General features: G+C 36.5%; 1 protein-coding gene across 7 annotated transcripts in view; it reads right to left on the bottom strand.

Moving 5' to 3' along the window:
* Nucleotides 1-1294: 1294 nt before the first annotated feature.
* The window catches only part of LOC124238625 (PMS1 protein homolog 1-like), an 83817-nt gene continuing 69146 nt past the window's right edge, over nucleotides 1295-15965 (bottom strand). For 6 of the 7 annotated variants that reach the window (XM_046659795.1, XM_046659799.1, XM_046659794.1 and 3 more), the window contains 4 exons: nucleotides 12689-13168; nucleotides 9682-9812; nucleotides 4849-5009; nucleotides 1295-1657 (listed from right to left, as the gene is read on the bottom strand). In XM_046659795.1, the coding sequence (XP_046515751.1) occupies nucleotides 1493-1657; nucleotides 4849-5009; nucleotides 9682-9812; nucleotides 12689-13168 (937 nt within the window). In that variant the 3' untranslated portion in view covers nucleotides 1295-1492. Of the gene's footprint in view, nucleotides 1658-4848; nucleotides 5010-9681; nucleotides 9813-12688; nucleotides 13169-15965 lie in introns of those variants that run through there. The other variant, XR_006888344.1, reaches the window with a different exon arrangement.

Genomic DNA, 15965 nt, shown 5'->3' with positions numbered 1-15965 from the left:
ATAAGTTTAAGAAGGCGTTGTACGACCTACTACAACAATAGACTCTCTCAGCTAGAAAATGAGTCTAAAATTTTGCTTAGGGCTGGTACAAACATGATGCAAATTTCATCAATCTGGATAACTCTGTGAGCTTCTCTTTCCTCAGTTTACCCAGTAAATTAAAAGGCATTACTCCTAGAAAGGCATCCTAGAGAGGGGCTCCAAATTTTTAAAGGGGATAATGGAAACAAATAGTATTTGGGTTATGGGAAACGGACAATGTTGGCAGGAGAAAAAGCCTGGCTACAGGCAGAATTTCAGGTATCACAGTTTGTACCTCTTAACGCATGGGTCTTAAGAATTAAGAAATTCTCCTTGAGAATTAAGGGAAATGGTGTCAGTGTGGAGACTTTGTATCCATTATAACACATTTTACTTTATACAACAAAGATATTCATTAAAATCATGTTTCAACTAATTGTAAATTAAGTATTTTGGTGCACTGTGGGACCTGGTTTTTGAAAGGACACATGCACAACAAATAATCTTAACCTAAATTTCCTGTTAAAAATCTGGATCTTGCCATGTTCTCTGACAAATTTTGAGCTAAAAGCCCAATAATTTCAACAACAACAACAGCAACTTCTAAACCATACCCCCAAAATAGACATAAATGGCAGGATTTTCAAAGCTATGCTCTTTCTTCTTCCTCTGAACTTCATTTTCTCTTTCTCCCACTCTGTGTTTCTCCATCCTACTTTAAACAAGAACGACAACTTACGTCACATACGCCAGCTGGGTCTGTGTGATTTCTTCCTGCACAGGACTGACCCAGTGTATCAGTCAGCTCCGGCTGCTATTAACAAAATACTATAAACTGGTGGCTTAAATGCACAACAGACATTAATTCTCTCATACTGGAAGCTAGAAGTCAAAGATCAAAGTGTCAGCACAGCTGGTTTCTGGTGAGAGCTCTGTTCCTGGATTATAGAGGGTCGCCTTCTTGTATCCTCATATGGTGGGTAGCAGGAGAAAAGGAGAGAATAAAGCAAACTCTCTGGTGTCTCTTCTTGTAAGAGCACTAATCCCACCATGAGGGCCCCACCCTCATGACTTTATCTAAACCTAATTACCTCTCCAAAAGCCCTATTTCCAAATACCATCACATTAGGGGTTAGGACTTCAACATATACATTTTGGGGACACAATTCAGTCCATAGCACCTATTAAATCAACCACCCAAGAATACTAGGTATTTTCCAATTTGGAATTTACAACCAATAATTATTACAAAGGCTAGTTGTTGAGAATGAAATGAATTATTAGTCTATATTAGTTTATTTAAGTTTTCTACAGCTTTTGAAATTGTTTTCAATATACAAACAAGCCAGTGAATCCTCACTTATAAAATAACCATTTAACACATGATAGTACAAAGATGGCTTAAAAACTGACTCATTATTTTATGACCAAATCAATTTCAATAATAACAAATTTTCTTAAACATATTTAATCATGTAGCTTCTGGAAGATGGGTTAAATGATGAAAAAATGGGCGACCATGAACACACCCTTTAATTTCATTTCCAAATTGGTGCTTCATTCTGTAGATAATGTCTTGGACATCCTCTTTTGATAAGTACATGGGTAACTGTCTAGATAGACGCACCGCTTCTCCCTGTGAAGAGAAAGCCATACATTTTACCATGATATATCTTGAAGCAGAAAACATGTTATTCTTGGCAAGAAGTAAGACAGAAAATTGATTACATTCTTTTTATTATTCACTCACTCAACAAATATTAAACACCAATTATGTGCTAGTCACTACTGTAGGTTCCAGGAATACAGGGGAGAACAAGATAAACAAGATCCTTGTTCTTGTGAAATTTACATTCTAGTACAGAGAAACAGAAAACAGATAAAAAGACAAAGAACATTTCAGTGACTAATAATGCACAAAATTAAACTGGACAACATGCTAGAGAGTGATTGTGTGGTTAGGAAAAGCTCCCTTGAGGTGACATTTAAGTTTCAATTTAAATAAGGCACCATGATGCAAAGATCATGGGGAAACAAAAGCATTTCAGGCAGAGGGAATGTAAGGAATCAAATGGTCAGTGTGGGTGCAGCACAGACACTAAAGGGGAGAGGAACAACAAAGAGAATTAGGCAGGGGTCATATCACCCTTTAGGACAGAGGGAGCAATTTGAGGTTTAATCTGAATGCACAGGAAGTAACCAGAGGGTTTTTAAGGGAGACCCTGACATCTGTTTCACATTGTAAAAGAATCAGTCTGGCTGCCGAGTGAAGTATGGTTTGAGGCAGGTCAAGAAGAGAAGCAGGGAGTCTTGCAGGCCATCACTGCAGTCCTAGTTGAGAGTTTTTGACTTGGCTGATAGTAGTGGAGATGGGGGAGATATAAGACTCCTGACATGAGTCAAAACTTGCTGATAGACTGGTTACGAGGGACACAGAATCAAGGATAACATCCACATTTTTGGTATGGTAATGCTGTTTTCTGAGATAGGGAAGACAGAGTTTGGGAGTAAAATAGTATTAGCAAAGCTGGCTTCTTTTAGGATATTTTAAAAGAACTGTACTTTAAAGATCTTGAATCCTAACATTATTCTCTGTAACCACACCCCCCTCCCATTCTCTTTCCAACCATCCTACTTCTTTATTCTAACTAAATCTATTCTTATTCTTCACTTTGACCTTTAATCTCCTCTCTCTCCTTATTCTCCTGGCCCACCAGTACCCTTCTGTCATCTTCCCCTACCTAAGGTAGGAATAGTGAGTGAGACATTAAGGATACTATTTCTAGCTTCCTGCATTCCTCTTAGATTCCCACTAGAATCTAAGCACAGATTGGTACTAGAATCCAATTCACCTTTATATCCCTCTGGGAGCTAATACAGTTTCTTGCATGTATTATGTGTTCAAATATTCTCACGCACCTTCTTGTTCTTCCTCCATATCTGTCTTGCTAATCTTACCCTTGGATAAATTCTACCAAGCTCAGTTTTGGAGAATTACAAAAATGTTCTGGCTGGATCCAATACCAGTGTTAGGTCTTATGAGTCCTTAAGGCCATTTGAACATCTTATTCTTCTATAGTCAACCTTCTCTTACAGGACCTACAGCTCTTATTTTCAGAACTTTTCCACTATACTCAATTCGCCACTGCCTCCTCAGCCTCTTCCCTTTAGCAGATAACCTCTCCTACTCCCTTACCACATGTATCATACATGACTTCTCTCAAGTTTACCTCAAAATATTTTTACTTTTACTTTCCCTCTTCTCTTCTACTCTTGATTGAAAGAATGGTTTCTCTTTTCTAAAGCTTGTATCATTATCCCATTTTCCTTCTTGCCTCTTTTGGAACATCTGTTCTCCAATCATTTATTGTCAATCTTTTCCACCAAATTCAATACAAACATGCTAATCTCTTTTCCCCCTTTCACCACCAGGTGACTTGCTGCCTACACTTTTCCGCTCTCTGACCACTGGCAAATGTCTTCATCTTTTCTACTTTTCCGTTACAGCTCTTTTCAAGGTTATTACTGCCATCTAGCAGCCACATCTGATGGTCTTCTAGCAACTATTACCCTATAGAGGACATGATACTACTTACTTATTTTTAAATTTCTTTCCTCCTCTGACTTTTACATCCACCTCTCTCTTTGTTCTTCTTTTACTCTATCTTTATCTCTGGTTCATCTTATTCACTTCGACATTAAATGGAAGCATTCCTGTGGTTCTGATAGAAGTTCTCTTTTTTTCCTAGACTATCTTCCTTAATCATATCCACTACTGCCTTAACGTAATGAGAGGCATATTATCAGTAAAAATATTTATATCTAATCCCAACCACTTTTTTCTCTGTTATTTCTGAAATCTGATTTCTTCCTACATGGTTCTTCAATACACAAAACACTACCCACCACTCACTCAACCTTTAAGTTTATACTAGCTCTTTCACAAGGAAAGATTCCTTTGAAGTCCCTAAAAACTATCAGTATTGAATTGCACCCCCGACAATAGGCTGGGAAGTTCCACAAGACAAAGCTCTTGAAGGACTCACAGAATGGTGCTGAATACTATCTTCAGAAAGGGTAAAAAGTAGACTTTCCCTGTTGAGGAAGTCTGATCCTCAGAATGTAGTGGGCGTGCCACAATTATAGTCTAAAGAAAAATGGCTCATTTTTTTAAAAGGGAGGAAATAAACTTCATTAAAGTTCAGGTTTGTTTTCAAAATAATACCAGTCAACCTTGAAGGACAGAACCTCAAATATAGAGACAATTACTGTTGTTTTCCCACCATTATCCTATACTTGGACATTTAAAAGTTTGCAATCTTCCTCCATCCTCTATTAGTTTTGAATTTATTTTTTGAACCCACTGTTACATTTCTCATTTGTGGCAGATACTGATAGAAAGCTAAAATTTCCATTTATTCAATAATCTACATCTTTTACTTTCCTCCCCCTCTTTTGCTCTTGAAGAATCAAGGCTTACAATCACATTACAGTTTTTTTAGACAAGGATTTGATAAAAAGGTAGAGCAATTTTGAATCCTTCTTAAAAAAAAAACAAAAGAACTTCACTACAAAGTATCTCATGTATAAGGCTCGTCCTCAATATACTCAAGAAATAATGTTATAGTAAGGATCTGTGATAGTGTTTATCACAACCAGTCTATGATGTAAGACTTTTAACGGGTTTTTCTTTTTTAATAGTATTTCCTCTTGCAAACATAATAAACCTTATAGAAATTTTATTATTTTGAAGTGGTTAACTATTTTATTAAAGAACAGTTAAGTAGCTCAAAACCTAGCCAACCTACATAATCTAATAATGCATACCTCTAAATAACTTATCACTTTGCGAGGTCTACATTCATAAACTTCCTTGGCATTTTTGTTTAATATAGCATTAAGAATTTCTTTTAAATCCATCACTCCATAGAATGGGAGACAATTAGCCATTCCTTCTATTTCCAAGTAGTTTTCTGCAATAGAAACTCCTAAAAGAAAAAAATAATAAAACCACATATAGATACAGTTAGTTTTGTTTGAATTATATTCCAGAAAATGTCTATTAAAAACAAAATCACTGTTAAAACATTTAGTGAACCTTCATTAGAATTTAATATAGTCAGGACAAACTTTTGTTCCTTAGTTAGAGAATAGTAATTTCCCATAGGACTTCACATTCACATTAAGTCATAAGTGCTCACAGACACCACATGCGCTTTATATCATTTAATTTAATCTCAGTTATTGCTGTTCTGTTCTCTACATTTGTTTAGAACAGTTCTTACTTTGGAAAGAAAATGGAATCCCATGATATTTATTAAAATAAAACTAGTTTAAGTGTTTTAACAATTGCTGCTGTACAAATTCGATCCTACTGGTTTAACATCTAATCTAAAACCCTGAATTATTTCTATGATTATTTTAATTTAACAAATTATAAAAATCCTCACATAGTAACTACTTATTTTTTTCCAGCTTTATTGAGATATAATTGATATATAATACTGTGTAAGTTTAAGGTGTACAAAGTGTTGATCTGATGCACATACACTGCAAAATGACTACCACGATAGTAACTTAATGTATTACTAATTTGAGGAAATGAAATACTAATGTTTATTCAAAATATTTTACTAGAATAATGTTTAAAATTGATATATTATATATTATTTAAACTACTGTAACTAACAATGATTAAAAATAAAACTAAAAACTAGCTACATGTCTGGATATATAATGGGGTAAAATACCGATAACAGCATACATTCTCAAGCATCAAATTTGGCTTTAGAATGTATTTTATGATTTTGGAAAACAGCAGAGATTTGTCTTCTTTGATTAAATCTGTGTAACAGTGTTCTTAATATTGAAGTCCACACAATGTTACCTAGGAGTAAAGAGAATGAGACAGACCAATGTTGGATAAGTGATTTGCTATCAATGGATGAATTTAAAGAGAGGAGCGAGGTAGCTTGAATTTCAGACCTTGAGATGTCAATGATCCTATCCCTAACCTGTTTCCAATTACACACTAGTTCCTTGACCTGGCTGGCAGATGCAATGATGGTACACTAAACAGAGCAGGCATCCTAATGTTCTTCCTAGGAAACAAAAATATAAAATTCACTATTGCTGGTTCTATACCTTTTACAGTATGATTAGATTGAAAAGTCTAACGCTAACTACATTTGCCCTGGAAAATTATACATATTTCAGAGAATTACTTGTGGGTATGGGCAAAAGGTATTTGACAGCAGATGAGGAAATTGGGCAGTATTTTAATCTCTGTATTTGCAAAATTCAGATATGGAAAACTCAGAAATATCTGAAACCATATAATAATAAACTTTCAAGAACTTTCCATAAAATTCTGTGAAATGCTTTCCAGTTTTGAGGGAAAATATTTCAAATGAGTAAGTGATGAATAATTTGACAAGTTTTCACTTCCTAAAATATGGAATTCTTATTGATGCAGAACAAAAAGCTATTCCCATTAACAAGCCAAGTTCTTAGGGTCACATTCAGAATCTTTTCCCTCGAGCCAGAGGGATGTATTCTTCCTCTCTTTCAAATGCCTTATGTTTATCCAAAGATGTTCTGTGACAACTAGCAAAATGTTGATCCAAAGTTAGTCCAATACAACAAAACTCTCAGTAAAAGAAAGAGAAATGGTCTTTAAGAAAACATGACCTATGGGGCCCGCCCCGTGGCTGAGTGGTTAAGTTCGAGCGCTCCGCTCCGGCAGCCCAGAGTTTTGCTGGTTCGGATCCTGGGCGCAGACATGGCACTGCTCATCAGGTCACGGTGAGGAGGGCATCCCACATGCCACAACTAGAAGGACCCACAACTAAGATATACAACTATGTGCCGGGGGGATTAAAAAAAAAAAATGAACTAAAAATTAATGAAGGAAAAAAAGGCAAAAAAAAATGTGGAGAAAACACGAATTTAAAAAAATTTTTTTTTTTTGAGGAAGATTAGCCCTGAGCTAACATCTGCCACCAATCCTCCTCTTTTCCTGAGGCAGACTGGTCCTGAGCTAACATCCGTGCCCATCTTCCTCTACTTTATATGTGGGACGCCTACCACAGCAAGGCTTGCCAAGTGGTGCCATGTCCACACCCGGGATCCAAACTGGCGAACCCCAGGCTGCAGAAGTGGAGCATGCGAATTTAAGCACTGCGCCACAGGGCTGGCCCCAAAACATGAATGTTTTTAACTTGATGTTATTGACAAGAGAAATAATGCTGATGATAATCTAAGTAAATTGCAATCAAATCAAGTCAGTTTGTAGATGATTGTCTTATTCATTTTTACATCTTTGGTGCCATGCAAAGTACCTAGTATTCAACAGGACTTAAAAAACACTATAAGCTAAGAGCTGAAAGCATCTGTCAGACAGAATCTTACTGGGTGGCTGAAAAATAAACATGCTCTTGGAACAGAGTAGTTATCCTAACCTTTAAAACAAACTGCTGTGATAACATCTTTCATGAAAAAATGGCACCTGCCACTAGTGCCACATAATTAGAAATACAGATTAAATCAAGAAAAAATATTTTGCTACACATACACACACCCCTTGCTTCACACTTCAAACAAATTAAAAAGATGCCAGGGGCCCTAAGGAAGAAAGATTTCTAGGAGGACTAAAAGAAATGACTACAAGTCAGTTCATGTCAGAGAGGGGGGCTGGAGGACGGCAAGAAAAGAGAATATTTGAACACCTATGATCGCTAAGTACTATACGCTACGCTAACTGATTTATATAAGTATCTTATGTAGTGCTCACAACTGCTTCATGAAGTTGAACTCTAATAGGGAAGCAATATAATAATCTAAAGGCAGATTGTTTGGGTTCAAATCCTGGTTCTACCATTAACTGTGTACCCTTAAGCAAACTTAACTTCTCTTTGCCTCAATTTTTCCATGTATAAAATGGGGACAGTAATAGAACCTACTTCATAGGGCTATTAGGAAGAGTAAATGAATTAATACATTTAATACTTAGAAGAGTGCTCCACACATAATAACTATTCAATAATTACTAAAGTTATTACTGATAAGGAAACACTAAGGCCAACTGACTTTCCCAAGAACACACTGGTTTTAAATGGCAAAGTTAGGATTTCGACTCTCTTCACTCCAAATCTAAATATCCATGATTGAGGTAGAAGGTGAGAAGTTTAGGGTACATATCCTTAAACTGCAAAAGTCAAGTAAAGTTAGTTAAAGTCTGGAAAACCACAGCATTTTCTGCACATATCTAATTTCATGGTTTAGGATATTGCTTTTACTTATTTTCTTTTCATGTGTCAGTAAAACATTCCTTTAAAAATCTTTGGGGCCAGCCCCGTGGCTGAGTGGTTAAGTTCGCATGCTCCACTTCGGCAGCCCCAGGTTCACCAGTTCAGATCCTGGGTGTGGACCTATGCAACGCACACCAAGACGTGCTGTGGCAGCATCCCACACAGAAGAATTAGAATGACCCACAACTAGAATATACAACTATGTACTGGAGCTTTGGGAGAAAACAAAGTTTGGCTGGTAACAGATGTTAGCTCAGGGCCAATCTTCCTCACCAAAAAGCATACTTAAAAAAAAAAGAGGGGGCAGCCCAGTGGCACAGTGGTTAAGTTCACATGTTCCACTTCTCGGCGGCCTGGGGTTCGCTGGTTCGGATCCCCAGGTGTGGACATGGCACTGCTTGGCAAAAGCCATGCTGTGGTAGGCGTCCCATGTATAAAATAGAGGAAGACGGGCATGGATGTTAGCTTAGGGCCAGTCTTCCTCAGCAAAAAAAAAAAAAAAAAAAAAAAAGAGGAAGATTGGCAGTAGTTAGCTCAGGGATAATCTTCCCCTCCCCAAAAAAGAGAACTCTTCATTATACTATAAACAAACAAACAAAATCTTCAACACTGTTTTTCTACATTTTGGTCATGAAAAAATTTAGGGACAGGCAGGAGAGGGGACAGCAGAATCACTCTTCATGGTGTCTTTGTGCCCCTTGATACCAGATGAAGGGAAAGTAATAGGAGACCAGCCTAGGAAGCTAGGGCAGAAGGTAGTTGAGTATGGAAATTATGAAAGAACAGAGAAGGGGCCAGCTAAGAATACTAAAGTCTAGCCAGATGGAACTTCTTTCTCCCCACCCAGTGAATTTTCATACTAAGCAAATAGTGTTATCACAGTCTTTTTAGCAAAGCCATGGAAATCAAATCATCCACCCTAGAAACAGTAAGACTGCTGATGTTACACATCTAATTGGCAAAACAAGTAAATGCTTTTAAAAAAGAAAAGGAGATGTCCATTTTGTTGTTAGGCCATTCCAGTATCCTTTTGTTTCATCATCTAAAGGAGTATTTAATAATTTAGTTAAACAAAGCAGGCAGTTTGAATATTGTCACAAAGAATGGCAAAAATTATAACAAAACTACTTGACTAAGTTATGAATATGAAAATTCAAGGCATGAGATGCCAAACTTGCTTTATCAGGCACAGGTGACCTTTCTGAAATATGACTGCTTCTACACAACTGACATTGTACTTTTGATGAGACAAAAATATACCATAATATCTGTATATTATGAAACCCAAATGTAACTCTTGGAACAAGATTTATTTTTCCAAGTCAAGAAATATTAAACCACATTATCATACCTGGTATCAATTTTATCTTGAAACCATTTGCTGTAAGACGAGGATCGCACAGGTAAGTTGATCCACTGTATCCTTGATCATTTGCTGTCATTTTATATAAAATCTCTAAATAATGAGATCCATTAAAAAGACTGAAAAAGAAATTATGGCCCTTTTAACTTATTAAGTAGGTAAAATAAGAGGATTTATGGAAAAAACTTAATCCAAAGGACCTTTAAAAAGTGTTATCATCAGTGACAAAAATACAAAGGTGTAAGTAGCCCTGTGAGCAATTTTACTTTTTTACGTTTCTGTTAATATTTTATAGAAGACCTACCACATACAGTGTACAGAAAGGAGGAAGAATAGACATAACAGACAGTTTCTATCTTCTGGAATGTTACAAACCAAATGTGAAATTAAAAAATGTGCTCTCTCTATATAATACAAATGAAAACTTTATTTATAAATAGTGCCATTTTATACCTTTAAGCAGATACAATAATACACAAGTTACTTAAGTGGTCCATCCGATGTGATTTTCAATTGCTAGTCAAGGTTTCTTCAATAATAAAAAGATAAGCATGTATCTTTTCTCCCAGGAACTCCTCAATTTAGTAATTCAGAGCTTGGGAGAGCTTTCTTCAGTTGACTGCAGGCATAGAATGTTTGCCAAAGATAGCATATGAGATGGTTCTGAGTGGTGCAGACCCTAAACAAAATTTTGAGGTAGGCAAAGATTATCTAGGGCACAAATTAACCTTTCATGTTGGTTTTAGGATTGGTCAGGATGCTTCGTAACATGTTACTACAGCAGGGTGTCTTTTGAGGTTGACATGTGAGTGGTTACCATTTCCCCATTGACATATTCAATGAATATTTGAGTGTCTACCATCTGGTAGGTAGTACTGTCTTAGGTATGCAAGTTACTGTTCTATGTTCCAGCACAGGATGACAAGCTGCAGTTCCTTCATTATAATCCTGTACTCCTTGAAAAAGTAAATGAATAGATGATGTCTGCTTATCACCTTGGAAAGGCTGAGGACCCACTTACTGTGAGGGCAGAGAGGAAAGCTTTGGCTATATATTAGATGTGCTCTGTCTGGTCTAACTAATATTCAGAAAATCAATCTGAGACCCAGTGGTGGTGACGATGATGATGATGTAGTAAAACAATGAATGATGCAGGCTCTACTGTTACTGCCTAGATTGGAATCTTGGATCTGCTGCTTACACATGGGCTGTATTAGCCTTGGTAAGTTACTTAACAGTCTGTATTTCAGTTTCCTCATCTATAAAATGTGGATAATGATAGTACCTACCTTTCATAAGGTTGTTGTAAAGATAAGACCATGAAAGCAAAGGGCTTACTAAAGTTCCTATCATACAGTAAGTGCTCAATCAACATTAGCCATTGTTGTTATTTTACTGAGATCTTACTTTGTATTTCATAGATATCTAAATTACTTCATTCAGAGATAAGCTACACATCCTGCATTAGAACTCTGGTGAGAAGACAGGTGAAACCCATAATTATCCTGTCCAAGACTTAGTTTTGAAAAACTTGCACTACTAATTGTGACAGTGATGTCACATTTCAGAAGAAAGGGAAAGTTTTGAAATAGGCTTTGCTGCTATCCATGTTCAAATAAGAAAGATTTAGTTTTAGGCTAGTATGGGCCCCAAATAATAGTTTTTAATGTATTTGTTTTTGAATAACAGAACATCAGACAAAAATTTTTTAACTCATAATTTGTACAAGCACAAAAAGATTTTTGAGATCTAAATGAAAGCTTACAAATATCATTTAAAACGCAATCAAATTTAAAATTGCAGATACGCTCTAGCTCTTTTTTAAATAAAGACAGACAGGGGCTGGCCCAGTGGCACAGTGGTTAAGTTTACATGTTCTGCTTTGGCAGCCCGGGGTTCACTGGTTCAGATCCTGGGTGCAGGCCTACATACTGCTTGTCAAGCCATGCTGCAGCAGGCACCCCACATACAAAGTAGAGGAAGATGGGCACAGGTGTTAGCTCAGGGCCAGTCTTCCTCAGCAAAAAGAGGAGGATTGGCAGCAGATGTTAACTCAGGGCTAATCTTCCTCAAAATAAATAAAAAAAGGAATGAAAAAAGAAAGAGACTGGGCCAGTCCTATGGCCTTGTGGTTAAGTTCACGTAGCACTACCTATTAAGGAGTCTTACTGGTGGGCAGAATCTAAATTTATTCAATCCTCCTAAGCTAACTTCCATTTAAATATGGGAGAGGGAAAAACAAGTTAAACACCACCACAGGAAGCAGAGACAAAGCAAGACAACAGGACATTCCAGTGAACGAGTGACTCAGTATCAACAATAAGTTAATGGTGTGACATTAGAAGAGATTTAACTGTAATGGCTGGATCTTGTTTAGATACAAATTAAATTTAAAAATTTTTAAACTATAAAAAAGACATTTTGAAACAATGAGGAACAATTCCAAAGAATTATTATTGTATGATGTATGAAAAAGGCATTGTGGTTAGGTAAGAAAATAGCTATCTTTCAGACAGATATACTGAAAAATGCAGGGGCGGGAATTTCTAAGCTACTTTAGCAAAGGAAAGAAAATGTGTGTGTGTGTATATACATAAAAGGACAGATAGAGCAAAAGTGGCAAAATCTTGATGACTGTTGATAAGGACATTCATTGGGTAATTCTATTTTGGTGTATGTTTGAAATGTTAAAGAGTGTGCAATGAAAGTGTCATGGTGACCTAACTTCAAAATTACCATAGGGAAGTCACCACTGTACAGGAGAATTGAGCTTGATATTTATTAATTGCTGAAGCTATGTAGAACATTCTAAAATTATTTATTTAAAAGCAGTTAATCCCACTGAAGATTAAAAATCAAGTTTTAAAAAGACTTCTTTAAATAAATACCACTTTTCCTTACTAGGAAATACTTTCAACTTTTTACCTTCAATTTCTAATCTAGTATGGATTAATAAATGTTTTTAGAATAAAAAAATCATATTACTTCACCATACCTCTCTGTTAATACAATTGGCTTTTCCAGGGGCTCTGCAGGAAGTTTATGATTCTCAAGAAGTCTTTTAAACAGCAGGGCTTCTTCCACTCTATATGGATTTAGTAACATCACCTCTGTTTTGGATGTAATTAGCCACCCATCAGGAAACTTGAGATTGTGGATCAAGCAAAGTTCGTCCTTTTCTTCTAAGTCAAATTTATGTTTCTCAAAATTTTTCTGTAAGTTTTCCATAGAAAAGGGGATCTGAACTACTTTAATGTTTTGGTCCTTTTTTTTTTCAATTTGGGACTGAAAGAGCTCATCAAGTTTTGGCTGAATTAACGAAGTTTTTAATTTGTGCTTCTGTGCCAAATTCCATGCACTGGTGGGTTTTATCTTTTTTCTGCCATCTTTTATTGGTGTTTGTGACTCCTGTTCAATGGCTCTCTTGATTTGCTTATTATATCGCTCCAAGTCTTTAGAAGCCTTCTCTTCATATCTATGAAGAGATAAAACAGAACTAATGAAGTGATAATCAGAAATATATTAACCATCTGAAGTAAATTTTATAAAAAATAAAGAGCTGGTACTCCAGGTCCAGTAACGACAAAGGAGATTGTATTGGACTAACCTTCCCATATATTAACTATGATAAAATCTGAACAAACTTAGAAATCAACCATTTGAAATAGGCACTGAAGAACAACCGACAGCAGGCAGAAATTGGCATGGATTCAATCCCTGAAGAGAAAAGATTCACATTTATACATCTTTTACCCAGAGGGCAGTCCCCAGCATTAAGGGGTAGTGAAAAGAACTCACTCAGAAAGCTGCACTCTAAATTAGCCTTAGTCACCAGAACACAGAGCTCCTTGCTTCCAAAACAACTGGAAATTGAGGGAGACAGTCCCAGAAAATCCCATGTGTGGGAGCCTAGAGGAAAACAACCACTAGAGGCTAAATGAGCTAAACAGAGATTTCAGTGGCTGCCCATTGCAGGGGAAATAGAGTTTGGAGTTTGAACTCCACATAATTAGACGGCTTGGTAAACACTTTGGACTTTCAGTTAAAACTGGAGGAGGACTACATCTTAAGGGTGAGAAAAAAGTTATGGTCTAGAACTAAGGAAGCTGCCCTAGGACTAAGGGCAAACTTTAAACAGTCTTTCCCTAAGAAGTGTAAAACAAAGGCTCCATAAGTTTAAGGTGATCTGTCAATTATTTAAATGCCTAGTAGAACAAAAACCAATACTTTTCAGGAGAAGATAATAGAATCCAAGAGTTTCTACCCACAATGTCCATTATATAATCAAAAGTTATCACTCAAAACAGGAAAATCTGAGTCATGCTCAAGAGAAAAAGTGGTCAGCAGAAGCCAACCTCAAGATGACTCAGATGTTGGAATGTGCAAAAAAACATTTAAAAATAGGTTTTTATAAATATTTAAGGACTTAAAGGAAAAGATCATAATGAGAGAAGGAGCAATCTCAATAGAGAAGGGAAATTATAAAAAAGAAGCAAATGGAAATCTGGAACTAAAGAATATAATATGTGACATGAAAAATTCACAGTATAGGCTTAATAGCAGATCAGAGATGGCAAAAGAAAGGGTCAGTAAACTTGAAGACATGTCAATGGAAATTATCCAATCTGAACAACAGAGAGAAAAATGACTGAAGATTGAAAGAACACCTCAGTGAGCTATGGCACAGCAAACAACCGAACACGTATGAAATTGAAGCCCCAGATAAAAAATATACAAGTGAAGGGAAAAAAACATTTGAAGATATTATGGCTGACACTTAGCCAATTTGGAGAAATGCAACATTTTACAGATCCACAAAGGTCAGGGAACCCCAAGCAGGATAAATGCAAAGAAATCCCCAGCTAAGTATATTAGAATCAAACTGCTGAAAACCAAAGATAAAGATAAAATTCTGAAAGCAGTGAGAGAAAAAAAGGACATTACAAAAGAACACCACCACAAATGAATATAACTTCTCATCGGAAGCAATGAAGCAATGTAGAACCAGATGACAGAGAATAACATCTTTTAATTGTCAAAAGAATCCAGAATTCAATTATATCCAGCAAAAATGTCCTTCAAAAATGAAGATGAAGTAGACATTTTCAGATAAAAGAAAGCTGAGAATCTGTTGCTAGCATAATTGCATTATTAAGGAATGACACTAGATGGAATCTCAGATTTGTAGGAAGAAATGATGAGCACCAAAAATGGTAACTGTGTAGGTTAATAGGAAAATATGATCTTTTAAAAAATTCTGTTATTTCTTTGAAAGATAATTGTTTAAATAGAAAAATAATAGCTTTTTAAAGTCAGATATATACTGTATGTAGACATAAAATATATGACACACCAACTGCACAAAGGATGGGATTGTAAGTGGAATTATACTTGCAAAGCTTTTATATTTTATGTCAAATGTACCCTATTAACTCTAAGTAGATTATGAAAATTAAGGATGATAATGTAATCCCCAAAGCAAAAATAATGCAAAGCCAATAAAGGAATTAAAATAAAAAATTAAATTATATTCTTTTAACCCTAAAGAAGGCTGCCTCTTGCCCCCACCCCCAAAAAAGGAGAAAGAGAGGAACAAAATGGAGATGGGAAAAATAGAAAGAAAATGGTAGACCTAAACCTAACCATATCAGTTATTACATTACATGGATTAAATATTCTAACCAAAAGACAGAGATTGTCAGATTGAATTTAAAAGGCAAAATCTAGCTATATGTGTCTGTAAGAGTTACACTTGAAATATAAACACACAGATAGTTTGAAAGTAAAAGAATGGAAAAATACATCATCCAAATGGTAAGCTTAAGAAAGTCAGAGCAGAGAAGATCCAAGATGGCGCCGTGAGTAGTCCTCTTTGTCTCTCCCCCTTCGAGTCTACAATTATTTGGACACTTATCGCTTGACAAAGGATATCCAGACAGCATCTCAGGACGTCTGAGATACCCACGCGACTATACATCGGAAGGCAGACGGACTTTCCTCCGGGAGGATGTGGAAACAGGTGAAAACTCTCCGACCCCGACCGAGCAGCCTAGTACCCGCAAGCGGCTTTCTTCCAATGGACGCCCCCAGAGGATCTACACACATCTAGGGCAGGAGCGAGCACACAACAGAGGAGCAACGGTGGAAACAGGTGACCAGAACCCTACCTAAACCCCCCGCAATTACTCCTAAACGCAGAGGGAAACTTTGGAGTTGCACACCTGAGCCTGCGGGGAGACCCCGCCTGGTGTTTGCGGCGCCCGGAGGGTCCC

This window comes from Equus quagga, chromosome 4 (assembly GCF_021613505.1).
Source record: "Equus quagga isolate Etosha38 chromosome 4, UCLA_HA_Equagga_1.0, whole genome shotgun sequence".
Taxonomy (NCBI): Eukaryota; Metazoa; Chordata; class Mammalia; order Perissodactyla; family Equidae; genus Equus; species Equus quagga.
This window is presented reverse-complemented; position numbering and strand designations above follow the sequence as displayed.